Source organism: Numida meleagris, chromosome 4 (assembly GCF_002078875.1).
Source record: "Numida meleagris isolate 19003 breed g44 Domestic line chromosome 4, NumMel1.0, whole genome shotgun sequence".
Classification (NCBI taxonomy): domain Eukaryota; kingdom Metazoa; phylum Chordata; class Aves; order Galliformes; family Numididae; genus Numida; species Numida meleagris.
Window position 1 is genome coordinate 94,268,036 of NC_034412.1, and position 27,834 is coordinate 94,295,869.

General features: G+C 36.6%; 1 protein-coding gene across 4 annotated transcripts in view; it reads right to left on the minus strand.

Annotated features, from left to right (window-relative positions):
* CTNNA2 (catenin alpha 2) overlaps nucleotides 1-27,834 on the minus strand; it is a 457,330-nt gene that overhangs the window by 227,938 nt on the left and 201,558 nt on the right. The window contains exon 1 of one of the 4 annotated variants that reach the window (XM_021395886.1): nucleotides 2,292-2,571. The exons of the other annotated variants lie outside the window; for them this stretch is intronic. Within the exon in view, the coding sequence (XP_021251561.1) occupies nucleotides 2,292-2,435 (144 nt within the window). The 5' untranslated portion in view covers nucleotides 2,436-2,571. Of the gene's footprint in view, nucleotides 1-2,291; nucleotides 2,572-27,834 lie in introns of those variants that run through there. 4 annotated transcript variants of the gene reach the window in all.

A 27,834-nucleotide genomic window follows, 5' to 3' on the forward strand; every position in this document is an offset into this window, starting at 1 on the left:
CGTAAAATAAGGACAATTCTCAGAAGAAAACACTGCAGTTCCCAACAGCTGAATCATGTTGTTGACTAACACAATTATCAGTTATTTGCACAACTCCATTTTATGGCAAAGGTTTCAACTTCACTTGCCCTGGCAATTAGTATCTGCCACTTAGTTTGAACAGCAAAATAAACTTAATCACAGGATGAGCAAATCCAGCCAGTGCTACTTAAAAATCAGAACTCCGCACTTTTATAGTTTTATTAACATATTCTAATTACCAGACACTCCACGTTATCTGTCTTTAGTCAATTATCTCCATTTTGTTTCAATACTACTATAATTTCTATTTTCTCATTTCTAATACGCTGCCCAAAAAACTGAACACATAAAAGGCTATGTATCAACACAAATTAAAATACTTTAGAAATGAAAATGTTAAGCTCATTAAAATATCTTTTAATTACGTTTTGAACAGAAACCTGCCTTAGATATTTCAATGACTCCCTGCAGTCTACATTTTCATAGTTCTTTTACGTAGTTATAAAAGAGGATTTGTGAGATTCCACCGTAGGAATTGTCATATCTACCTACTGCTTCTGGGTTTTTCTCCACCACAAAAGATTTGCAGCCTTCTACATTGCTTAAAGTCATGGATGATTTTATCACCCAGCCAAGCAAATAGCCAGAATTTGGCTGGGCAGCAGAAAGTCATTTTTCAAACTCTGCAGCTGCCTGCCACAGAAAGATGATCAGGCCTGGAGACTTCATTTTAATTAGTTTCTCTTCTCCCTCGGGCTGATCTTCCCTTGATTCAAAAAGGGTCAAGAACTAACCCCATCAGTGACTGCAGAGACGGTTTGGAAATTTTAATAATAATTTACCTGAAGGTTGGATTAACTGCCTCAAATGCTCTCAAACGTCAAACAGATATTTGTACTCAGTTAAGAAAACAAACAAACAGACAAAACACATTTACTTTAATTTTTGAACTATCCTTTCTCCATGAGACAAAACTTTTCTTATCCAATACAGGATGTTTTATATACACAAGATGCTTCAAAAAAAAGTCTGTGTTAGTGAAAACCAGTAACAATAGCGTACTTAACACTGACACATATGTTTAGCCTATCAAATCATCTCCCTCAGTTCATTTCAATCATCTGATTACGATCCTTAACGCACATGTTATACTTTATGATTACTAATGCTTGTAACTTCCCAGTGAGCCTCATCTAATAATGGCAAATAGTGACTAGGGACTGGATTTTTGCCAGGTGTCAACAGTGAACCTATACCAGAATTACACTTTCCTAAGCCAAAAGAAAATAAAAGTCATGTGTAAATCAGCCTTGTGCCCATGTTAACCAACTGAAAAAACTCAAACTGTTAGCAGTTCTCCAGCATCCAGCCAAGTTTGACTTGCAATTATCAAAAAGAACTGAAATCGAATCAAGATAAGTATCCTAAAGCCATAACCATAAAGTTTATCTAATTAAATAAATAAACTTAATTTTCTTGAGAATTATGCAGCCTAAAACTCATGGCCAGTTATTAGCTCTGGAACTCAGTTATATTTCCTTTGTAAAACCCGCAACTAACATTCTTCCCATCCCTGCTAGTTGAGAAGTCATCACCCTACTGGAAACTCACACTAGGAGAGAATGACACAGAAGACAGCACTGACTTCTCAGCCATGCAGGCTGCACAGACATCAGCAAACCTGTCCTTCACATCGTTGACAAAGGTAAAACACCTGTTTATGCTCAACAGACATATACAGAAGACTAAAGAACAGACAAACACATAAATACATCAAAGTAGTAACACAGATTTACGGAGATAAGGAAACAACTGGAGAAGAACGTGAAGAATATTAAGCATTAATAAAGCAATGCCTTTCTTGCAGACAAAAGTATTCTTAACCTGAAAAGGATTAGAGAAAAAAAGGAACAGTTTAGTAGGAAAAAAGTGGTTGGAAAAAATCTTTTAACTAAATAAGACAATTGAATGCTGCCACTCCTAGTACCAAAGAGACTTCCAACAGCTTCCCATGATCTGGGAACCACTTGATGCACACCAATGCCATGCCTTACATGACAAACAATATCCATTTCACAAATCTGATAAGAAAAAAAAAAAAAAAAAGAATCTGAACCTGGAGATCATAAATCACAACAATCAAAAAGAAACATTAAGATCTCTCAAAACGATTGCTGCTTTTGCATCTCTCTTCGGCACAAACCTATTTTTCACACCAGCCATGCCATACGAAGTCAATCGCTTACTCTATCTGTTCATCAAGCACTTACCTTCAGTTGGCAGCTTAGGTACTGGTGACTGAGAGCAAAGAAGCTACTCTTGTTTTTCAGTTTTTCCCAGTAGCTGTTTAAATGATGGTGAAGCTGCTTTCTAAACCATACTCTTTCATTTTTTTCAGCATAAGAAATTCCCATTCAAGATTATTTCTGTTGTTTTTCTTAATGTAGACTTCTAAATTAGGTCCTCCTGCAGTTAGTTCTATTTTAATTCTTTCTAATGTGCAATAGGATTTATCTACATGAGAACACTATTTCAATTTAACTACCCACAGTTTGATTTAGTTGAACGCGACCTTGCTTTATTTCCATTTATCTTGTTACAGTTTAAGTTAATGGGGAATTGACTGAAAATCTGGCTCAGCTGCACGGAAGCAAACAGCTGTAGCAATTTAAGATGTTCTGCAGCTGCTCATTCTGTCCCTCTGCCAAATATTACACCCCTAGAAATCCTGCAAAGAGCATTCAAGCCTTGGCCAATGTAGCTGACATTTGTGTATGTTAACACAAACTCGTTTTCATGTTTTTTCTCTGTTGTATCTACAAGAAAAACAATAATCCTCAACTAGGGACGCAACAGAGCATAGACTTTGCCATGTTTGCTTACCTCTTGCTGAACAGCACTAACACACCACACATGGGATGTCCTTAAAACTTGTCCTTCTACAAACATGAAAAAATTGTTCAACTCCAAAATTTGTCAAATACTTCATATAATTAATAGATTCACCCGCACACACTTTACTTTGATACCTTGCTCTAAGAGAAGGTATATGCCTTATATCTGCTAGGGTCATTTTAGCTGTTTTCAATACCAGAAATGGCAATGGATTAAAAACAATCATGAGAGATACTTTGCAAAAGTATCCAAAAATAAGAATCAAACTTAGAGGACTGAAACATTCAGCATAATAAAACCACTCAAGACTCCAAATAAGATTTGTGAATTCTCCTGAAAGGGTAATGAAAGGGGCACTCCATCCATCGGGAAATATCTTGCCCGCCTTTCCAAACTGATCTTTAAAGCACAGGAAAGGAAGAGGGCTATCTACTCAACACATCAAGTCCAAATTCATTTGCAGAAGTGCTGTGAGACTGGATACTTCTCTGTTTTCTTGCTCAAGACAGGAACCCAGAACCACGCTGACAGAGGGATACATTTTAGAAGTGTTTTCCTGTTGTTCACAAAATTTTCAGGTTTGGAGGTGCATTTTTTATGAAATAAATGTGTATCTTTCCAAAGTTTTCATTTTGCTGTCAGATCCCTCTACAGACTATTCATAGCATAATACGGGTGATAGCTTATGCATACAAAGTATTTTTTTTTTCCAAAATCATCCTCTCACCAAAATTCCAGGGCTTGTGATGTCATAGCAATTACCAAAACTTCCACAAAACAGATCTGCCTTAGAGCCCATCTGCCACAACTCCATCTAAAATTACATTAGTTACTCTTCAGAGGGAACAAGACTGAATATGAGAGCTTGTATCATTTAAAAATTTTATTACCTGAGTAGCCACACTGAAACTACTTGGGCAAACTCATAGGGAAGGTGGAAAAGAAGATCTGAAGTGTCTACAGATTTTTATATTAGTTGTAGGAATCGGTGACAATTTGAAATGTAAATAGTAAATAATGTAAAATAAAAAGAAATGTAAATAATTTCAAATATCACGGTTAAACATGCTGTTAACCACTACAGAGCTGGAGGATTTTTTTTGTTTGTTCATTTTCCATGTATTTCTTCTTTTTTTTTTTTCCCTTAGAACTAAAAGGGATTTGTTTGTTTGTTACTGTTTTTGTTTCCATATATTACAAAACTACCTTCATGTAATTATAGGCATTTAATTGCTTTGGGACTCCAGCATCATTTCACATTGTAGTCTTGAAAATACTTGCTGCCTGAGGGCTATTATTCTTTAGGCTTTGTAAAATTATTTATTTCCTTGAGTTTACTTTTTTAACGGATTTGCTGACAAAATTCTATTGTGCAGAAGAAAATAAAAGTCCTGCTTCTGCTTTGACCTATTTGTTTAAAAAACAGGAGTTATTCAACTTTAATAAATGTGTTTATTACTGTAATTCTTCCTTTAAAAGTCATAAAGTTAAACCAGAACCTTAGCATCTCTAATTTTTTTTTTTATCTTTGAGCACAGAAAGCTTACGTTACATGCAGAAGCCCTTGAAAAAAATAAATCTAATTTTTTATTTAGAACAAGATATGCAAGATAGCAGCATTTTGACTGTAAGAGGGAAGAAGGTTTATCTTATGTCTCCTCACTCTTGGAATAAATCGTGCAATCCGAAGGACTTCTTCCAGCCTTTCTCTCATTGCATGGTTTATTATCTAGTACACAATAAATCAAGAGATACTTCTGTCCAGTACTTTTCTGCTGATCACACTAGACTCAGAGTCACAGGAGACTTTGTTTCCTGCTTTTCTCCACCATCTTGACAAGAAAGACATTGCCTAAGGTACTAGACAAACTACCTGAAAGATAGCTCTGCCCTTCTTCACTGGTTACAGCAGATCAGCACAACATAAAATATTACCTGCTGTATATCTGCATTGAATAAAGGCACAGTACAACAATGTCTGAATGAGTGCAAAAACTGGCACACTTTGCTTGGGGTGGAAAACTGCTGCTCCTTCATTTCAAGCGACCCTTTGGTAAGGACTCATTTGCGTAATTGCAAGTAATCTGGATAGAGTTTTTTATGTAAAAACAAAAAAAAGATGAAAAAACAAAACAAGAAAACAACAAGTACAGTGATACTCTTGGAGTCAGAAGGGTACTCTTTGTATTATAGTACGTGAATGGAAAAATACTAAGTATATATAAACAATGGATGTGTCTGAATACCTATGCATCTTTACACTGGATGTAAGGAAGAAATTTTTTATAATGAGAGCAATGACTCACTAGACAAGGTTGGCCAGAAAAGCTGTGGATGACCCATTGCTGGAACTGTTCAAGTCCAGGCTGGATGGGGCTTTGGGCAACCTGATCTCATGGAAGGTGTCCTTACCCATTGCATGGGGCTTGAACTCTACTATCTTTAAAGGCCCTTTTTAACCCAGTTCAGTTTTAGGTCCTCACTACCAGAAGGACACTGAGTTGCTCAAGGCTATGCAGAGAAGAGCAACAAAGTAAGTGAAAGGACAAGAAAACAAGACAGATGAGGAGTGGCTGAGGGAATTGGGGCTGTTTAGTCTGGATGATGAGGGGAAGTCTCATCGTTCTCTGCAACTATGTGAAAGGAGGCTGAAGCAAGGATGGTGTCAGTCTCTCTTGTCAGGTCACAATTTCAAGATGCAAGCAAACGGCCTCAAGTTGCACCTGCAGAGGTTTAGATGGGATATCAGGAAGAATTTCTTTACAGAGAGGGTGATCAAGTATTGGAACAGGCTGCCCAGGGAAGTGGTTGAGTCTTCATCCCTAGAGGTATTAAGAGACGAGTGGATATAGCACTAAGGGACGTTATATAGTGCTGGAACTCAGTAGTGCAGGTTTATGGTTGGTTGATGATCCTGAAGGTCTTTTCCATCCTAAATCACTAGATGATTCTGTACATACTCATAGTCATGAATTCAATTTTTGGCACAAATTCTGAAAATTGAAGTGGCTGAGAAATGTTCCAAAATGGTTCCCCCAACATTCCTTATGCAATGTCAAAAATAAGTACAGAACTAATAGGAACAGCTGGAATTTATATCACAAAATGGTGAAGAAATCAATTGATTTCTTAGACATATCCATGCCTACAGATTCATCCTGTGAATACATAATTCCATACCTCCTCTAACCCATGTACTGTATTTTCTGGTGCTTTACTCCACTTGTTGCAAGCTGGATAGAAGATGGATTGTCAGTATTCACAGAGAGGGAGACTGCCCATGTATTTCTACTGCAGCATGCTAAATGGACTCTCAGGTAAAATGAAAATGGAAACTGTTTATGAACGAACAATACCTACTGCAGTTCACAGTATACCACTGAGAAAAGTCAGTGCTGTTAATCTTTATAAAAAACAGAAGAGTGAACTGAAAATTTAACAGGAAAAGTAATTTACAAAGAAAACTGACACAATTTCATGACTGGCTAGAGGGAGGAAACAGTCTGGATAGTGGTTGAAAAGACTGACAAATGTTTCCTAGGAATCTGAAGATGGACAGCACTAAATTAATGCTTAATGGTGTTCAAAGGAATCAATCATTTCCAAACCAGTATATACAACATAAGGTATTATGTTTGGTTGTGTTCTTGCCAGACTGATGGATCTCTGCACTCACAAAAAGCAACCAAATTATGCAGGACAATCTTCTACCTCCCAACTACTGCCCTCTTCTATCAGGTTATTAATCAATCTGTCTTGGAGTGGTCTAAGGAAAGGGGAATACAGGGGTAGTGGGTATCTACAGGAGAGGGACACCTGAAGAGAGAGGCAAGAATGGAAACGGCATATAGGAAATAGGTTGCAGATGAATGGCTGTAGAATAAATGCTTATTAATGAGCATGAACAGAGCAACTAGTTAGGGAAGATATTTCCAAAACGGTCCTATAGCTAAGAGAAAAAGGAGAGGGATCAACTCATGGAAACCAAGTCAAAATTCAGACTGTACCTCTCACCACTGACTCCCTCTATTCATTCTACAGGAGTTTTGCTGTAACTAATCCAGGTTTGCATTTAGAAAGAATAAAAAAGAGGGAAGAAACACCAGGGAAGGACAGTGCTTCCCACCGACACTTCTGCACAGTTTCCCTGGAATGGTGAAAATTTATCTTGGACTACGAAGTAGTTAACTTTTTTTTTTTTCTTTTTTTTTTTTTTTTTTTTTTTTTCCCAGAGTAAGAATTTTAACTTCAAAGCATTTAATTATGGCATTTAATAATTTGGTTTACATCAATATAGACAGAAAACAGTATATATATATTTTTTAGCCTTGATTTTGAGGGAACCAAAAAAGTGAAATTCATTTAAAATGAGAAATTGAAGGGAAAATAAACACTACAAATAATTTTTTCTAATGCTTCAGTGTAGCATTTCAGCCATCTGCAAACCACCTCATAGCCTCCCACTGATTTGACTTTTCTAACGCACTGCAGGTTGACATCTATTGGCATCAGACTTTAAAAATACTTCAGTCAGGATCTGTATAAGTCTCATACCTAAAATGTCTTTGTTCTGTTTTATGATCAAACATTTCTGAAAACACAGCCACCACTCCCAGTAAGCATTCAGGATGCTCACAGGTGAGTTAAGGCACAATAAAAAGAACAGTAATTTAGCAAATCTCTTTGGAGAATGTGTTTATCACCATGCCCGCAGCCTCTTACACTACAAATGCATTGGCAACCATTTCTAGCAGATCATATACGAAGACATGAATGTAATTTGAAATGTTTAGAGATGCAAAGAAAAAGCAATCAACAACCTTGATAGGAAATTTCAGGGGGAAAAAAAAAGAAAGATTTTGTAAACATGACTGATTGGAAAGTCCTTCAATAGAAAAAAGAGGGAATGGAAGGAGCAATGACCTTTCCTACCCATCCTTCAAACAGTCATTCTTAAAAACTTTTGTATTGCCCATAAAATTAGCTAGAAGATAAATCTCACTATGGTGATTTGCTCTTTCCAAAGCCAGTGTTCTGAGCCCTCACTGTATAATTACTTCAAATAGATAAAGCATGAGTCATCTGTTCTAGTCTAACCTTTGCATTTAAATTTGAATTTTATTCTTGCTTATCTTTTTCCCTAAATTGATATTACTGTCTACTATGTTTATTAAAAACAACTTAAAGCCACAGTGCATATCAAACTCTGCACTGAGGCACCATTTGTTGTGTTATTTTAATTAACATGTCTCAGAGAGATTGCAATTCCAATCATTTCTATTAAGTATATCATAGCTTTCTTGTTCTTAAATGTCAGATTTTGTTTTTCATTTCAAATTATGTCCCAGTACCCTAGAGCCTTTTGGTAAATGCTCTGCACAACCAGGTATGGAACTCAGAGGCATTGTCTTGTTTTTCTGCTAACTTTGCACTGACTATTGTGGTTGAGAAAGCAACGTCTGTTAGCAGGTTCACAAATTTGCCCTCTCTGGATCTTTTCCTCCTCTCCCACTCTCAGTGAGATTTATGTTCCCATGATGTCGACTTCATAAATAATACAGATGGGACAGAAAACACTAAGCGATAACCAAGTACCTTCTGAAATCCAGAAAATACATTCCTTGACCAATAATGAGGCCAAGTGGTGTTCCCTTCCTCCTATTGATAAACTCAAACTGTATTCAAAGGAAAATTAAAATGACAATCTCCCACATCTGGACTACAGTGGCAGCAGATTTCAGGGTTACATCTTGGTTTTTCTCCATATGTTTTTTGGCCATTATTTATCACTATCCTTTAAATGCATCCTTGTGTAGTAAACTGGACCTCAACATACTTGAAGGGCTGAAGGACAAGCCACTGTGAACAGAGAAGAGATTCAGTTCATACCTTTCTTAAGTGAACTTCTTACAAGGCTGGACCCCAAATACCTAACAGATATGATGGCACAAGCCCGTCAGTGTTTGTGATGCATTTGGATAGTGTTCTCAATAACGTGTTTCGATTTTTGGCTAGCCTTGAAGTGGTGAGGCAGTTGGACTTGATGATTTTTGTGGTCCCTTCCAACCAATCTATTCTAATTCAGTGATTCAACCCATTCGTCTCCCCAGCCATTATGAAGCTGCATAGTCAGCTGATCTAAATAAATGAATCCACAGCAGTCATTCAGCATTTAGAGTGGAATTCCTTTACTTGGTTAAATACTCCTCTCTGTTCCATGACCAATGGATATGAGCTGACTGGAGGAAGCTGCTACAGAGTCGTGAGAGCTCGCTGCTCATCACAGCTGTCAGGCTGCTCTGCAGGCAGCTGAATCTGGAGCAGGTTTTGCAAATCACTACCAGACAAAGCAGACAAAAGCATGTCAGTCTCAAAAACTCCCACACACCACACAAAGGTACCATATGAATAATTCTTTAATGTCCCCCCTCTTTTTTTTTCTTGTATGTTATAAAATGAGTGGTCCATTTACTATCATCATGACAGCTTCCTAGTCTGAAAGACTATGAGAGTCTCTAAGCTCCTAGTTTTCAGACAGTGTGATGCACTGACAGGTGAAACTTCACTACTGCTAATTAAATTCATCACTGCTGTCTAGCTGTTGCTTTGGAAATCCAAACAAAACTAATTAACTCTAGATTGATTTTTTTTTTCTCAGTATATAAAAAAATAAGAAGAGAGAAAAAAAAGAACGTATAGAAGTTTGGTTGCACAAGTCAATCTCAAGAATTGTGTAACTCATCTGCAAATCTATGAAAGTAGAATTTTTCACTGCAGATTTTTGTTCAGTTCTTGTTTATAAGTAGGGGTCAGTATCTCCAAATGGAAAAACTGAAGTGTTATTCATGACAGAAAAATCCTGAAGTCTTTACACAATGCCAGAGTGCTCTGCCTCTCTAGCTGTGAAATGCAAGAGTGACTACAAGAAAAAGGCCACTACTGTGTCTGTATTTGTATCCTGCAGGTATGTTTAAAACCAAAGTCCTTTAATTCTACCCATCTCAACTTTTAATTCTTACTTAAAAGCATGGCATGCTTTCCATCCTCTTAATCCTTTCTTGCACATTTTTGTTGAAATCCTTTTTCTATTCTTCTCCAAATTACCTGTAGTATATTGATGTAGAAAACTGGAGCCATACAATTACTAGTAGGATACCATACGTACTTTCAGTTATTTTGTAGAGCTGTTAATCTCTGCACTGCTTTCTGTATCATAATAAATGTAACCTAGGTTCTCCTGAAACTGCAGGAAAGTGTTCCCTTCAGAAGAGATTTTGCAATTTTTCACACACACGTGGATTTTTTTTAAAATCAATCAATAGAAACTTCTTTTTCTTTGCATTTGAATTTATTTCTTTGCAATTGAATGTGTTTTCTTTGCATTTGAATTCTTTGCATTTCCAACTTTCCTCCTTTTTTTGAAAAATAAAAGTGATTTGGATTTGAGCGTTTCCTATCACATGTTCAGTAAGCCCATTTTGAATATGTGAATAGAGGAAACATGGGAACAAGGAAATACAAGAACTCTTCTACCCTAAAAATTTACAAGGAGGCACCAAAAGAATCAGCTCTAAGGTGATGCCATCAGCCTTTCTAGCATCATTTGGAATGACCACTACAGTAACATTCATATTAGCTCACACATCACTTTAATCCCTGAGCAGGATTTTCAAGTACTGTACTAGCTGCAGAGAATGGAGATTGTGTCTCAGTGCAAGGAAGCATTTCACCCTCTCTGCTAAAACCCCATAAGACCAATGTAAATAAAAGAAAAAGAGCTTCCAGTCTGGGTACACATACTGGAGATCAATGCCAGTCTTTTTAGAAATTGCAATCCTTTCTGGCTCAGCGTGTATAAAGTGAGAGTAATTGCTGAGCACAAATATTTCCTACCCCTGCACAGAGCTGGAGCAAGGACTTCGCCCTGCCCTGGCACTCTGCTGCAACCCTAAGGAGGCCTCGACCCAAAGCCTCAGAAATGCTGCCAGCTGATGTTAGCAAGACTGCAGAGGGCACTTAAAACAACACAGCAAATGCAGGACTTCAGAACACATTGTCCCATCCTTGTTTGCCTCAAGCCCCATTGGACTGAAGCAGTTAAGCAAAATGGACAAACGTCAGATAAAATAGTTTTATAGCCTGAAAACCAAAATGCAACACTGGCATTGCTTTTGCCTTCCCAGCAGGCAGTCTAGCTGGAAGAGGAGGACAGTTCAGCATGAGAAATGGGGAGCAGGTAAATTTGGAAACCCAAATCTACCCTCCCGGGAACTGTGTTGCAGAAATATTTAAGAATTCCTAACAACCCTTTTAAGCTCTCGTGGAGAGGCATTTAATAGGTGAAGGACTCTCCTCTCATAAAATGACATGCTGTTAGAAACACACCTGTAGCAGTGACCTCACTGCAGGAACTCTTAAGCACAACTTGGCCATAACTCTATAGAGCTGCTTAGCAAAGTAGCAGATAAAGCCTTTCATAGGATTTTACGCCTTTCCCATAATGACCTTCCTCACTGATTGAGGAGAAGCAGAATTAATTTTCTAAGAAGCAAAGTCGCCCAGTTTTGACCTAGACTTTGTTAATACACAATGTAAGGAAATCCTTCACATCTGATCAACATGGAAATATAGCAAGTGCAGCACAGGATCTTGGTTTGAATCAGTTGCTAGGAGAAGAGTGCAATGGGAACAAGGAAGAGAAAGAAGCCGAGGAAGAATCCATCCATGTGGATTGTTTTCTATTCATATCCCCTCAGTTAAGCCTTTGGCACATTTGTCCATGTAGATCTTTACCAAAGCTTGGAAAGTGACAGGACTGCAATACAGTATGACTAAGAAATAAGTAAAATATTTTGATTTTCTGTGACACTGATGACCCTGAAGCAGCTTCCAGATTGATGACACTTACCAGCACGTACAAGGTTCATATAGATTTTGACACAATTTTGATACTGAGCAAGCTCTTGCTAAGGAGACTTAAAATGCTTCTGAGTTTGTTAGATAGATAATTAACATTTTTTGTTGCTTTATGGTATTTTGTCAAGGTATTCAAAATAATAGGATATGAAACAGTTTTTTTCTTAATTTGCTTGGCAGCCACTCAGAATTTTAAGTAGAAAAATAGGTGCAATGCTCAGGGTTGAATTATATTGTATTTGTACAATTTCATCTCCAGGAGTACATTACCAGGCAAGAGAGCAACACAAAGTTTTTAAATATTCAGACTTTACAAAAAGCAAACAACCTGGGAGAGTAGATTTCAAACTTTGGTTAAGGATTAACATACTAATGTTTTGAAAATGAAGGATATGTGACAACAACTACAATTTTCAATTACCTATTTCCTAAGGCTTTGTATTAAGCAATGTTAGGCATCCTGAGCTCTAACTCCTCTGTCTTTTGCATTTTGTGCCAACAAATAAACATCAAAAGCAAGTGATTTCAGTGGCACTCACTCAAAGAAAAAAGGTGTTAAGAAATTTGCAGGTAAACAGAAAATGAAAAAAGAATGGTGTATTTTCTTCATAAAATACATAGGGTTGTTTTCAAGCTCTTGACTAGCCAAAGTTTTTGCTATGTCTGTGATAGTAAGAGAAAGCTGAGTCACCAGATACATATATTTTTTTCTTTCCTCAGTCTGTTTATTTTAGGATTTAATTGCTATACAAAACAAAGTTACTGATTAATAAAAAAAAAGGGTGCGTTTGTGTGCCTTTCTCAAATTTTATTCACAGTTTATAAGTAATAAAGAAGTGTGAGTCAATTAACTGTAGTGAATGTAATCACAAGCCCATAAATTCTTTTTACTGTATTGAGTTCCGGCTTTGCATACTAATGGCTCATATTCATTTCTTTCTTTTTCCTATAAGTTTTCAGTGCTACATGCTAATTACATAAATTGCAGAATTCTTTTTCAGTGGCTACTGCAAACAAGCTCTTGTGCATTTTAAAGTAAGAATTGCTTCTTTGCTTTAAAGGGTGTCCCACATCTGTTCGCCTGACCATCACATGCTTGAAGGCAGCACTGTGGGGAAACATCTGGCATTTATATGAGTGGAGAAGTCAACTAAAATATTTTTCAGTGTTAGAAGAGTCAAGAGAAGAGTTAAACACAAAGACAAAGGAAAGGTGACACTGGCTGGGGAACAGATCCTCAGATAAAGCACAGAGTCCAATGAGGGCACTGTGCTTTGAGATAACTGCAATCTTGTTTGAGAATGTACAGACAGAAACTGCAAACACCTTGAAGAGATGCAGGGAACGTGCCCTAGGAGAGAAGATTATTTATTCTGAAGGAGGAAAAACAGGATGGATTGTTCCACTTTAGTCAACTACAGCATGAATAATGCCAGGCTCTAGAGGACTTAAATGGGCCAAAAGAACATTTTTTAGAGATAAACTCTATTTTATCCTGCCATTAATAGAGAAGAAGGAATAGAGTGATTTCTTTAGGTGTCCTGTAAACAATTCTAGAATGCTTTAAAAAGAAGATGAAAGGGCAAATCTGAAACTGAAATAAGCCTTAAAGTAGTTCATTTAAATTTTTAAGATCTACAAAAGCCAATTACCTTTCATTTCTAGGTCACTTAAACTGTGTATATATTCATTACATGACTACATAACAAAAAGCATTTAAATTATGCGTGGCCACAGGAATTGCCATGTTTCTCAAGCAAGTTTCTGAATATCCTTAGTACATCTCATAAATGTCTCTACACTAATGATCCAATTCATTGTTAGTATTCTTTTTGCTTTTCACTTATTACAGTCCAGTTTTGGAATATAAAATATGCTTTCTAAAATAAGAGTTTTCATCACTTATGTACTGCCAGCTAGCAAAGCAAAAAATAGAGAAAATGGCTATTTCTATTTCATATTGCTTAATATCCATCACTTTAATGGAAATGAGATAAAGTAGATAATCGTAATAAGAATAGCATTAACAGCACATACATATATTACATATTTCTCAGAGGTACCATTGTTGTACCATTTACATTGTTAATATTAAAATGTCTCAAGCAGTACAACCCAATGTAACCAGTACTATAAATATTACCTTTAATAAAAAGAGTTGAATGAGATTTTAACCTTGAATTTGATAAAATGTTGAAAATAACTTTTATACGTATATGACCTAGCTTGTGTGAATAGCTAAGTACTTTTTCCTTGAAATAAATCTTTCTCCAAAGTAAAACTTCCTTGGACTATTCTTAGCTGTAATATCTACTGCACATTAAGTGATCATAGACCTTTTCTGTACTTCTTGTAAGTGTAACTGAGAAGCAGAAATGTCAATTTAGATGAAGCCTTTGTAAGTAGTATTAAATACAAAGAAACACTTTAGGAAATGTTCCATTTTGGGCTTACTTCATTAGGGAAAAGTGTTCAGAAAGTTATCCACATGTTCAAATACCCTGAGTCCAGGTAGGAATACAACGCAAAATGGTTTTTGAATTAGAACACTTGGCAAAAAAAAAAAAAAAAAGTTTGGATCCTTCAAAATAATCAGAACATAGATCATCAAAACTCCGAGGTTGAGAAAGTCCTTAGGAAGTTTCTACTCCAGTCTTCTGGTCAAGGCAGGGCTGGCTGTCAGAGATCAGTGCCTCCTCGACCTCATCCCGTGTGTTTGTATCCTGACAGGTCAAATTCCAGGGTGGAATGTGTACTGCACTCAGAGTGTAGTTCTATGCCACTGAAGCTGTGAATGAGCAGGTCTTCACCTTGCTTATCTAAAGGTGACACAGTCAAGAAAAAGGCAAAAATGAGAAGTTTGAGGACAAAATAATAATGGCAGGGTTAGGCCAAAGGTGGCCACTGGGGAGGAAATGGCAAAGCTTAGGTAAGGGAGAAATATAAAAATCAGCCTATGAGAAAAGTGAACTCATTGCCAAATGTTACTAGCATGGGATGGACATACATATAGAGTATGTTCTGTCTTCTGACTAATGCTGCTGTTATGACTACTTTGATAAAAAGATGGCTGACCTGGATAATATATGACCTATAGTGTTTATAATTTCCAGTTAACTAAATAACTATGGAGAATTATTATTTTTTAACGTAGATAAGATAAAGCAGATACTAGCCTTTGATATTCTTGCTGGCGGTCACGAAATTTGATTAAGCAAAAAAATTGGAATGAATCTTTAACACGTACCTGGATGAAAATACCACACTTGAAGAAATGGATAACTGTGAGGAACCATGACTGTTAAATATTAGAAATGGGCTAAAATCAAAAGCACAAACTCAACTTCTTACAGTATGGATTGTTGATACTAATTTGTTTTTGGCTAGAGAATTACCAACCGTAAATAGTAATGGAGGGAAGATTTATTACTCTAAATAAATATAATCTAATGGTATTAATATAAAGTACCTGTGAATAAGGCAAATGCAATATTGGGAGTGAGCACAGATAGGAAATATTAATTATATTGTGCAAGGTAATGGTAAGTTTTCATCTGGAACACTGTGCACTTCAGTCATATGCGTTCAAGAAAGCAATTTAAATGACTAAAGAAAGGTGTTAGGAGGATGTGCTAGGATGCTGTTGGTGAAAAAAGGCTAACAAAGCTGGAATTACATAGTTCCACCAAAAGGAAGGCTGCTAGGAGACTGTTCTGTTCAAAGTTACCATGAAACGCAACTGTCCAGAGTAAGAGTTACTAAAGATAAAGGATAGTGTTAGCGGAAATTTAATGGGGTGTGAATGGGCTGGAACCAAACACAACCTGTAAACTACAAGATTTCTGAAAATAACAAGACTGAGGTTCTGAAACAGCCCTTCAGGAAGAGCAGAGGCAAACATAAGCTTAAATGTATGCAGAACTTTCGCAGATTCACAAGTAAGATTAAAAGGTCTGTCGGCAACAGTGGGAGTTTGGTTACAAGAAATGCAAGAACTTTATTTTTGGCTTGTATTCCTTTTGTCCCAGATCAATATATAGGCAAGTATCAATTGTTTAACAGTATGGGGCTTTCTTTCCATATGCCAAGACATAAGCAGCTATCTCCACGGTGCAATAGAAAGAACAGAAAGTCCGCTACTGAGAACACAAGTACTCTTATTTTTCATAAAATGCTATGATGGAGTGATATAGCAACTAGGAAGAAGAAGAAGAAAAAAAAAACATTCAACTTCAGATCTCCCAAGAATGACATTAAAAAGTTAAGCAGCACTTAGTCTTCTGTAAGATGTCGTTTCTGTTCAGTGTAACTGTTAGATGCTTAATATGGATAGATAGTCTAAGCAGACTCTGCGAAGACAGAATTTCTTCCTTTACATCCCCTCTAAAAGCTTTTAAAATCTCTCTGTCAGGAACAATTTGTCTGCATATCAATTGCATTCCCCTACTACTGCAATACTTATAATAAGGGAATATCACGGGGAAGAAAAAAACAGATTTTGATAACTCTGACAGTAAAATGAAACACTGTCAATCTAATCTGCTGGAAAGCTGGGATTGTACATTAACCTCACTTTGCTCATTAAAGTTCTCATTCAATTAAAATAGCAGCTGGGATAAGTCTGAGTGATACCACGCTGTCATGCTGCTAACAAGTTCATTTCTGGTGCTTCTCTGTTGACCTCAACAATAATGGGATCTGAGACTTCAAAGTTTTCCAATACATCCTCATGGTTTAAGAATAGAGATCAACTTACAAAATATAAACTGCTTATTTATATCCTTGACACAAAGGATGTGCAGTGCCTATCTGTAACAAATGATTCAGACATTTTCCTGTTATTTTCAGTGCACAGTATGAGGTTTTGTGTCTTTAAATATGGGATTTACATAGATAAAACCATTCTGCTTCAAAAATGAAAGATATGGAAGAGGTCTTACTTCATATTCTTTAGTTTTTCCCTGTTGGTTTTCTTTCACATGTTAGAGAAGAACACAAATTTTATAATGTAGCACAGAGTTACCAAAAGAAAAACAAACAGTTTTATCCTTGACTGTATATACTTAACACACTGAAAGGAATACAATTGAATCAACTTCCATATATATCTATAAAAAGAATCAAACTGATACTCAGGGTGAGAAGCATCATTCCCTAAATGCCTATATTCTATGCATTAATACAATTATAATTTTTCTTCTCACATAAGTCTCCATTTTGGTTTTCACGGTGCTCCTAATAAACAGTAATAAAGATGGATATTTCCAAAGGACAAACTGGTGGCTTTATCCTCAATTTCTAATATCACCTAAGCAAAAGCAAAAAATAAAATAAATACTAGATATTCAGGGAAGACTGGGAGCGGCTCCATTAAAGTCAATAGTTACACATAAAAATACATAAAACTGGAGAAAGAAGAATAACGAATGTCTTTAGATAACGTATAAGAATCACAGTATGAACCCTCAGCAGAGATGCATCTACAAAGAGAAGATAGTCAGGGATCCAATTTTTAACTTGCCATTTCAAGCTGAAGGGGGAAGGAATAAAAATTTCATAGCATCAGCACTCTCTGAAAACTCTTTTGTGCTTAAATAGTTTGCCCTGAAAAACTTTCAAGCTCAAAGTAATAAAATTAGCATCACAATCCATTGCATCTACTGTATCCATCCATGAATGGAGGTTTTTATTTGGCAGGACTGTCAATCTGGCATCTTCAACGACCAATGCATTGCTTAAAAAAAAAAAAAAAAAAAAAAAAAAGAGAGGTCTAATTAGCCATGGACGAAAGCATTTGCATCATTTTTCAAAAGCCTTAAAAAATGATTTTTTTTCCATTATTTAATAAATTTCAAGCATCTCTTGTTTTTCAGCCCTGTACTCACCCAATGCAATAAGGAGAAAAAATTCTTTGCTTTGTCAAGATTTTGTAAGTTTTCCTTTAAAGAGATAGTACAAGCTTCTAAACAAGCAGGTTCACTAATAACAGTGTTGATTTGAACTGTGCGTGTACTAATAAAAGAGACATCAGTGACATTTCTAAAACATACCTTTTTGACATACCTTTCCACTTTCCTAGGAACACATAAAAAACTCTATTGAGTTTGTTCAACAGAAAATGCCTGTTAGCTTTTAACATGAAATCTGGGCTAGCAGAAGGATCCAGCAAACAGGAAGGCCCATTTCCAAGTTTCTTCATTTTTGAGTCTTCTCCACTTATCTTTTCAAAGAGCTAAGATATTCTAAATTAGTGTTTCACTATTAAAAAATAAAAAAGCTTTGGTGAATTGAAAGCTTCTGGTACATTCTGGCATGCTTCCTCCCAACAAGAAGCAGTTATTACATGGCTCTAGCCAGCCTTACACCTTCATCTTAATGTAGAGTTGGACTCTTCTAACATCACAGACACGACCCTAACACACACAAAAGATGTTTATATCCAAGCTAACTCTGTAGGAGGAAATCTAAACTTTCAGGGTACCACATTTGGCTCTCTATAGCATCTCTAAGATGCATAATAAAAGTATTTACCTCCATAACAATACTTATTTTCTCCTTTTTCTAGAGAGCAAGAATAAAGTGAGAATCGTGACAATCAACTCAGGGATGGATCTCATCCAGAATGGCTTGCAGGGACACACCTCAATGAACGTAATAGGAAAGTCCTTTCTCTTCCATTCTTCTATCCAAAATCAATGACAATTGTGCTACCCTAAGTATGACTATATCTGATTCTGGACGAGTTTGTTAATGTGACTGTAGGAGTGGTCTGTTAACAAAGTACTTTCTCCAAGAAAGGAGGGGAGAATATTCGTGTTGCTAGCGACCAGCTCCACTGCTCTTCCACAGTGTGCTTGGGTTTTGGTGCTAGGACACCCTCATGAGAAGCATATTTTCCATCAGTATTCATGAAGAGCTTCAGGTATTAGGGAAAAGATGAAAAGATTTTTACCACCATGAGAGCACTGCCAGGTACTGCAGGGAATAAATAACATGATAAAATGAGTTTTAAAACAAAACTAAATATTTTATTTTAATGGACCTTTTTAGATACCAAAAGGTTTTTAAACTCCAAATACTAGCCTTCTGCCCCCTTAAGAACACATTTAAAGAGTTAAATAAAACACATTTTAATGTAACATAACTTCCCTGTCTTGCTCTATGAGAATTATTTGACCTAAGACTTGGGCATTTCCTCTCTCTCTCTCTTTTTTTTTTTTAATATGTATTTGTTTCTATGATATTTTCCCTAGTGACCAGTAGATGCATTCATAAAGGCTCTTCACTGTCAGGCAGTGCCAATGAAATGCTGAAAATATGAGACTCCATAAAACTAAAGTCTTACAGCAATACAAAATACTTTTACAGAAGAAAAGCCATGTTAGAAAAAAAAAATCGTGCACCACATTGTCTCTTCTTCTAAGTGACTACACTCTGTGTACCAACCTTGTTTTCTTCCCTCCTCTCCATCCACCTTCTTTACCAAGGCAGTTAGCACTGAGTTATAAAATCACAGAATAGTTTGAGTTGGAAGGGATCTTTAAAGGTCATCTAGACAAACGCCCTTGCAATGAACAAGGATATCTTCAGGGTACAGGGCTATGATCAGTGTACTCAGAGCCCTGTCCAGCCTGACCTTGAATGTCTTCAATGACCTGTTCAGGAACATCACTGTCACAGGTAATCGGTTACACCAGATTACCCTATGCAAAGTCCACAGAAGTCCAATTCTACATGCAGGGACCCTGTACCCAGCTCTGCTATTTGCCTTACAATGATGCTGTACAAGTTGCACCACCTTTCTGTCCTTCAAATTTCCATCCAAATGGAGTTATTAATATTTAATCTTTTTATAAGTCTACAGCAGATAAGAGATACAATTTCTTTTTCTTTTTCATAATCAACTCTTCTGATTTTCTGACTTATTTTATTCCCACACTTCATTCTAAGTTTGCTGGTGGAGGAGGAGGAAATTAAGTTTGGTAGCATGTTGCACTATAGTCTTTCCCACTGAGCCTTTAAGATGTATGTTCAAGCTCCAATATCTGGGAAAATCAAGAAGTAGTTACACGGTACGTACAATTGGTTTAACAAATACATTCAGACATTATGATGCTTCGGATTCTCATCAAAAAGCTGCTTGCTCTTAAGCAAGGTATTATTATTTTTTTTAATAATACATGCACTGAATAAATGTAATGCCATTTTTGCTGCATATTTTACACAGCTGTCACCCAGCAGTTAAAAATGTTCAAGAGATTGATTATGAACTTCACTGTCCCCAGCTGCACTTTGTTTTTACATTCTTTCACACCTAATCCTCACCATCTGTACATTCAATATTAGACACAATCCCTGGTGGAGCTCACAGCGGATAAGCCTGCAGTTCAGCGGTTCTGACAAATTTCTCCCATCAGTCAAACCACATCCCAAGCACCTACAATTACTTCACAGCATTAGAGAGAGAGATACGCAGCTGAGTCAGAGAAATGCATTAATATTACTTTGCAATTATTCAGTACCTGGGAGAACTATACTTTTAAATTACTCATAGATCATTACCATATAGATGTTACAGGTTATCATGTATTTTACATTTTCATAACAAAATTTTGGTGTCTGTTTATCTCCATATTAGCACAGTGCCTGCTTTCTCTTTAGACCAGAGTTAGAATTTAAAATAGAAGTTTGATTGTTTGCAAACAATCTGGTTATAAACTACAGAGAAATATCATTTAAAGGTCAGTTTTAAAATCATCATTACAGTTCTGGAATTTTAGACTTTTTTTTTTTTTTTGAAATTATGTAAAATCATAGCCCTGCGGCTATTTGCGCAGAGAAATATGCAATGCAGTTAAAGAAGTCTTAATACTTAAGACAGTTGGTGCCGTATAATTCACTTTTCACATCATTCAAAGATGCTTCTACAGCTTTCATTAATGTTGCAAAGTTCGCAGCAAGTCATTATAGCACCATTCTTTGCTGCAGTGCTTTTGAAGTCATGATTATCTCCGACTTCAAACCAAACAATGATCTGACACATCTGTTAGGTTAATAAATGCTGTCTCCTCTGTTACCATTATTTTTCTATGGAACAGATTTCGCAGTCTTTATTCATATGAGAATTAAAGCCTGAAGGATGCAGTCTACTACTAGTGTCCAGTATTAGGGTGATCCACGTGGCAGTCCTACTTCTGTATGTAGCAGTTTAAGAAACAGAAACTTAAGGTTACCAAATCAGTATGGGTTCGTGTTGGTTTTTACCAAATCAGTATGGTTTTCTGTTGGCTTTAACTGAATCACTATCATTTCTTGTTGTTTTTTGTTGTTGTGGTTGTTGTTATTATGGAACATATTATGTGTAATTTAAATGAAGAGTGCACAAAGTAATTTGTGCTACTCCAAAGCAGGGAGCCAACAAATTTAGATTACCAGCGCAGAACCACTGTAACTGCATCCTTTTAATTGAGCAGATAGAAGAACATCGGTAGATTCCCCCAAGTTCCCACCACATTCTACATCTGAGATGCTTTGGGCTGAGAGAATGATTTCATACTCTGGTCTACAACAAAAGACCAGATCCATTCAAGTGGTCAGACAAGCCAGGACAGAAAGTAAGTGAATCCTGTCCTGACACATAGTTAAGGCACATGTGCCTGTGGATCTGAGGACTGGAAAAACTCCTACACACTTCTATTTATCAACAAGTCTGCCTGGCCTTTTCTATAATTTATTATCTCGTCACTAGAGGCATAAGTGCAGCTTGATTTGAGAGCTAAAACTCAGTCTCTATCTTCAGAACAAGCTTATACTAATAAAATAATGATTAAAAGAAAAACCTACAGGAGTCTGTCTCCACCACAATGTAAAACTAACAATATTTTCAATTCAGTGTAATAATTCTCTTCCTTTATAAAAATCATGGCTCTCAGATAAGTTTGAATCTACGGAAAGTACCAATTTCATGCTACTGTGTTTTCCTTGTTGCTTTCAAAATAATGAATAGTTTTAGAAAAGAGAGAAAATAAAGTTGTAATTTCTGCCCCAGAAAAGAAAAACTCGATTTTCCAAAAAGCAATAAGCATAGCTATCTTCTATTGAAGTATGTGAATAATGGGTTTTAATGATGACTCTTCTGCTAATTTCATAACGTTTTCTCCCAGCTGACTGAAATAGGCTTTATTCAATGAACCTCAATGCATTCAAACATCTGAACACCATAAGGTAGCACCACTGCAATGACACAGTGCTGCATATCTAAACAGTACAAATGCATACATTTTAGCTAGCTTCAGTAGATAATAGATTGGCTATATTTGCTCTTCTCAATAGCAAATGTTCTTTACAATAAAATCAGCCTTCAGAAAGAATATTTCAAAACAGTCAGTGAACACATTTAGCTGTGTGAAATGCAACACAAGGTCTGCAGTAATATGTCCTCTTAATTCCTTGCTACTGGCTACAGTGATTTTCCATACATTTCCTTATCCCTCATATTAAGAAACAACTGCCTCACTCATCAATTTCTTGAATATAAAAGAGTCATTCCCAGGAACATGAAATGTAGATTTCAAAAACCATGGATGTTAAAAACAGCCTGCAATTATTTCTGGTGTACAGATCTAAAATTTAATATTTTTTTTGTCCCAAATGGGATTCTTGTTCTTTGAGGAGCTACAGAAAATTGGTCAGTTCATGATGTTTTCCAGAGTCAGAGGAACATGGCAATACTGAATTTAAGGTACACGAAGCTGTAGTGTACCAACTCATATCTAATCTGAGCAAAGCCTTCTGCCACCTGCAGTCCTGGATTTCTGCAAGTCAAGCTAGAAATGGTTCATGAAATGCAACTGCAACTGGGACAACAGTGCCACTATGTTCACTGGAGAACTTGTCTACTGAATTCCAGGAACTGTTCTTGAGAGATGTCAAGAAAAATAGTTCCTGAGGAACTTCCCAAGGACATTCAGGTAATGGGGAAAGGGAAAGGACCTGGAAATAAGATCACAAGAAACACAACCGAATAGTGAAACTGAGCAGTACAATAAAAGTAAATACACTGGGTAAAAGAGGTGGATGTTTGCAGCTGATGTGAAATGAATGAGACAGGGTTTCTGCTGGGATAACAGCATATCATAGTATAATTAAATATTTACCATAACGAGTAGTCACAAGGGAGTAGCCATGTGCAGAACTCGTATTTCCTTCTGACTGCTTGGCCTTGAAGCCCTAATAGTGCTCTTTTGAGAACTCCATGTGTGTGTGTCTTCAGTGTAATTATACACACACACTTCACACCACACACCAATTTTCACATGGGCATATTAACATTCTTTACAAATTAATTAACCCTAACAGGACAACTATAATTAGACTGCTAAGGTTTATTATTTCAATTTTACTGTTGGGAAAAGGGCACAGTGAAATTAAGCATGTTATCAAAGGAAATGAATCTCTAAATGATGGTAGGAACACAAGCCAAAGACACTGATTCCCAAACAAATGACACTAAACTCTGAAGACTTTATGCACAGGCATAAAACAAATTTTTCTCTGTTTGTTTTTCCATGTGTCCTTTTCCAGCTGAAAAATTACTTCTGCAATTGGATACTAACACTAATACTTACGAATCTTTTCTGTCTAAATCAATCCTACACCTTTCTGAACTTCTCATGTACTTCATTTCATGGTTTTGTTTTCAGATGATTCTCAGCAACACTTAGTCCATTTATGTGTATTTCTGTGATATATGGGAACACTATCTTTATGAAGCCATAAATAGAATAGAATAGTCCATTTGGAAGGGACCTACAAAGATCAAGTCCAACTGCATTTAATTAATTGAAAAGCTTCTGCAGATTGACAAATACATGAGAGAAATTAGTTCCTTGCATCTCTCTGATGAATTTAGACAGGAGCACACACAGACATTGAAGCATCATCAGATTATTTTTAACCTTCAGCTATACACGACTTGGTAAAAATAAATGAGATTTTAGCAAATGATTTGTGATTTTAGATCACAAACTAACAAGCACTGAAACACTACTTTCAGGTGACGATTATTTTTCACAGGCCATTTATAACTATCGCACAGTAAAAAAAAATGGAGAAAAATAGTAGTGTTTTTCTATTTTTAAAGCTATAGGTAATGCAAGTTTCAAGAATCCAGAGGAACTGAAAGACCATTAGTCTAATCCGATGTAGCAGTTCCTATATTCCTGTTGAAAAGATGCCATATAAACAAGTACTGTTAAATCCATTAGTAAAAGTAATGACCAACTGACCTCAAATCACATTTTCTTACTCTATGTTTAATTGCAATGGCTGTGATTTCCTGTGATTTCCCCTTATAAAACCCTACACATGAAGTGAGCCCCATCTGCTCCTCCCAGTAGCAGCTGACACAGAACATGCCAGCTTCCCTTTGCATACAGTTCAATAACTTGAAAGACAACCAGACAGTTGTCTTGTTAGATTTGAAATCCCTTGTTTTTGAACCAAGGAATATTAATGTATTTCATACTTTGTTTGTTACGTAAATCAGTAATTAGAATGCATTTTTAAGAAAGAAGAAAACACAAAGAGACAAACCTCTGTGGGCAATTAGGTTCTGCTGACACTCTTTGAAAAGGTCAAGACTGTCAGCTCCCACTTCAGAAACACCATTGCAAGAGATTCCTCTACAGCCCCACAGGACTGATCTATTGCCTCAGCTCTTGTCCAGGTCAGTGGACCAATTATACTTTTCAGAAGGTATAGAAACCTTCTGTGTTATCTTAAAATTCCAATTGGACTGTGCTCTCCTACAGTCTTCCCAGCATACAAACCTACTCTGGTCCTTACCTTTGTTTGTTTATTTTTTGTGTGTGGATCCCCCTCCCTTTCTGCTAGGTGACTCTTAGATCTATATCATAATTTCTTGCACACAGACCCAATCTGATATGACACAGAATTACAGCCTGTATGACTCATTAAAAAAAAGTGACAGAAACCTGAATTTCTACACTAAGCAAGTATATCAGCAAGCATTTTTTTCCATTTAGGATAACCTTGCTCTTTTCTGCTGCCAAAGCAGTAGGCATTCCATGATCACTCCATTGCTCTCTTATTGCCAATAGCTCTGCTCTTGTGAGACCTCTGCTGGAAGCGCACTCAGAAAAGCCTGTCTGGAGATGCAAAACACCAGAAACTAAGGAATAACCTCTGTCAGCAGCAAAGGGAAACAGAATGACTTTGTCAATGTGCAAATACAGGGTAAACTTGTCTAAGACACCACATAATGAGTTTGGAATCAGCCTCCAAGGTAGCTGAAGAAAATGAAAGTTGACTGAGCACTGGTTAGTTATTCCAAAGCATTCAAAATTTGGCAGTTGCACATGAACCTTTCAGCAGATGATACATTTTCTTGTTCCTAAAAACAACAGAGAAAAAGAAAATTTCAAGAAATGAAGGAGGGGAGGGGATGGGAAGGGAGTGGCTTTCAAAGATCAGCTAGTCCAATTGCTTGTCCGCTGCAGGGCTAACCAAAAGTTAAAGCATGTTATCGAGGGCATTTTCCAAACATCTCTTGAACTAGGATTCTGCTTACTCAGCTCTCAAACCTGTGAGATAAACAGGAGTGCCTTGAAGTCCCCCAGTTTCTGTCCTGATCTGCAGAGGCCATAGGAAGTTCTCCAAAATCATTGCATCTGCAGGAGTTATCAGCTGCTCACTAGAATCCTGCTCCATTTCTGGCCTTCAAAGAAATAGCTTAATGTGGGCAAAATGGCAGAAAAAAAATATGAGATCTAACAATTACTAAATGTCAAATCTACCAAATTCAGACAAGAAATAGGTACACTTCTGAGAAAATGAGAATAATTAGCTATTAGAAAAGTTTGCTAATGGTTATGCTAGATTCTGCATAATGGGCTAATTTAAAAGAAATGAAGGATTTATTTCTGGAAGATATATTCTACTTTGAATGGGATTTAAATGAGGGAAATTCGTTGCTCTGTGTTATGCAGAGGTCAAAACAGATAATCAAAACAATCCCTCCTTGATTCATATACTGTAAATCTATGTCTGTCTTTCACTAGAAATCTCATTTAACTTTTCATGAAGGATGATGGAAATTAATTAAAATTTTAGGAAATTTTACACGTGTAGCAATGACAGCAAAGTAACACTTTTCATTATGGTAATATTATACAAAGACTATACCACATTTACTAAGAACTAATTAAGGTAGCCTAAATTTTCAAAGATGAATTCAGATTGTTCATAAATCCTTAATTGTTGCAATAGCAAAGGGTAAAATCACCTTTAACTTGATGTGATATGCAACGATATATTAGCTAACACAGTCATAAGACACAGACAAAAATGGGGCAACCTAAATTATACATTAATGTATGGTGACCCGTCTGGTAATTACAAGATATATCGTATCTTAGTGATGTCCACTGAACTTGCACACAGAGTAATACAGGCTCCAAACTTCTGCTGCATGCATACTCCCCAAATATGCACAAAAAAAACGTGTTTATTTTAGAAAGCAAGTAGAAATTTTTCACGCTACCTGACGTACTGTTTTTTTGGGTTCCCTTCATTTGTGCAGTTCTTAATGCAGCCTTGTGGTACACTGGGGACATTATATTACACTTAGCCCTCTGAAGTAGTTTTCACTGCTTTTTGCATTCTTAGTGTGGAAAAGCAGTACTCAACAGGACCTTTCTTTTCTGCTTACTAATAAGCTTAGTTCTAAGCAATACTCTGTGTATTGATTTCCTTCATACTTCAAATAAAGTCTGTCAGAGCTTAAGATTTACAAACAATGTGCATGCCATTCTTCTCACCTATCCTCCCTCATTTAATCTCCATCCTCACCTCCCTTTTTCACGTTACTTTATTTAATTATACCAGTTACATTGTTTTTATTTACTTCCTTCTTTTCTCACTTTCTGCAGCAATCCCCATTCACCCAGCAGGCAGCGCTTGTGCTGTGTGGATGGTGGGGCCAAACCTCTTATTCAGAATTTATCAGGAACGTGGAGAGAATAAGAAAAAAGTAAGAGAGGGAGAAAATAACTTTGCTACAGAGAACAAATAAAGTGTTTTTAAGTTGTGTAATGATTCTTAGACCAAGACCAAAAGCATGGTGACTCACAGGACTTAACCAGCTTCCATCAGAATTAATGCTAGAAATGAGAACCTTGAGTTGCCAAAACAAACAAACAAAAGACCCCCATCAGATGTATTTCTGTTTGTAGGTCGAAATAAAGTAGACAAATAGAACACAGAAGGAGCATTCAAAGGCTTGCCGGTTTTCTAACCAAACCTTCCTTTCATCTAGATCTTTGACACTCCTTGTGTGAAAACTCAACTTCTAACGGTATTTCCTTCTTTCAGTCGTGGTTTACTTTAGCTGTGGACCACCTGCTCTGCTGCTCCACGGTGCAAGATGCTGATAACAATTTGACACTGATTCCTGCTGTGTGCTGAGCACATTCCAGCTCTTGCTCCTACTGATTGCAAATGGGGCACAGGGATCTATCTGATTTTGGTACCACAGTGCACAGTTATGCCTATGCCTTGAATGCTAGCAGTACCTATCTAGCAGTAAAAATCTCAGGAATAGGGAACTCTGGTACAGAACGCTAAAACCTAGGGTGGACAACTGATATCTCCAAAAAACATACAGAATTGCCTCCTGGTGAGATCATATTCACTGTATGTTAAATGCACGTGTTGAAAAGGGTAGTAACCTAGTTTTATCCTAAATTGCTTCCAAACTGAAAGACAACAAACAGACACAAACATGCACAATGTGGCAGAGAATGTTGACTCCAGAAGCATGTGATCAAATCACAATTGCAAACAAGAATGGTAAACAAAATTATACTGATGCCAATTAGTTTTCATGTCTTCTAGCAAGAGCTGAGTGTCCTGAACAAGAGACCAGATCTGACAAGCAATTTCAGTACATCTAATTCTTATTAATTTACTTCTACCTTCATA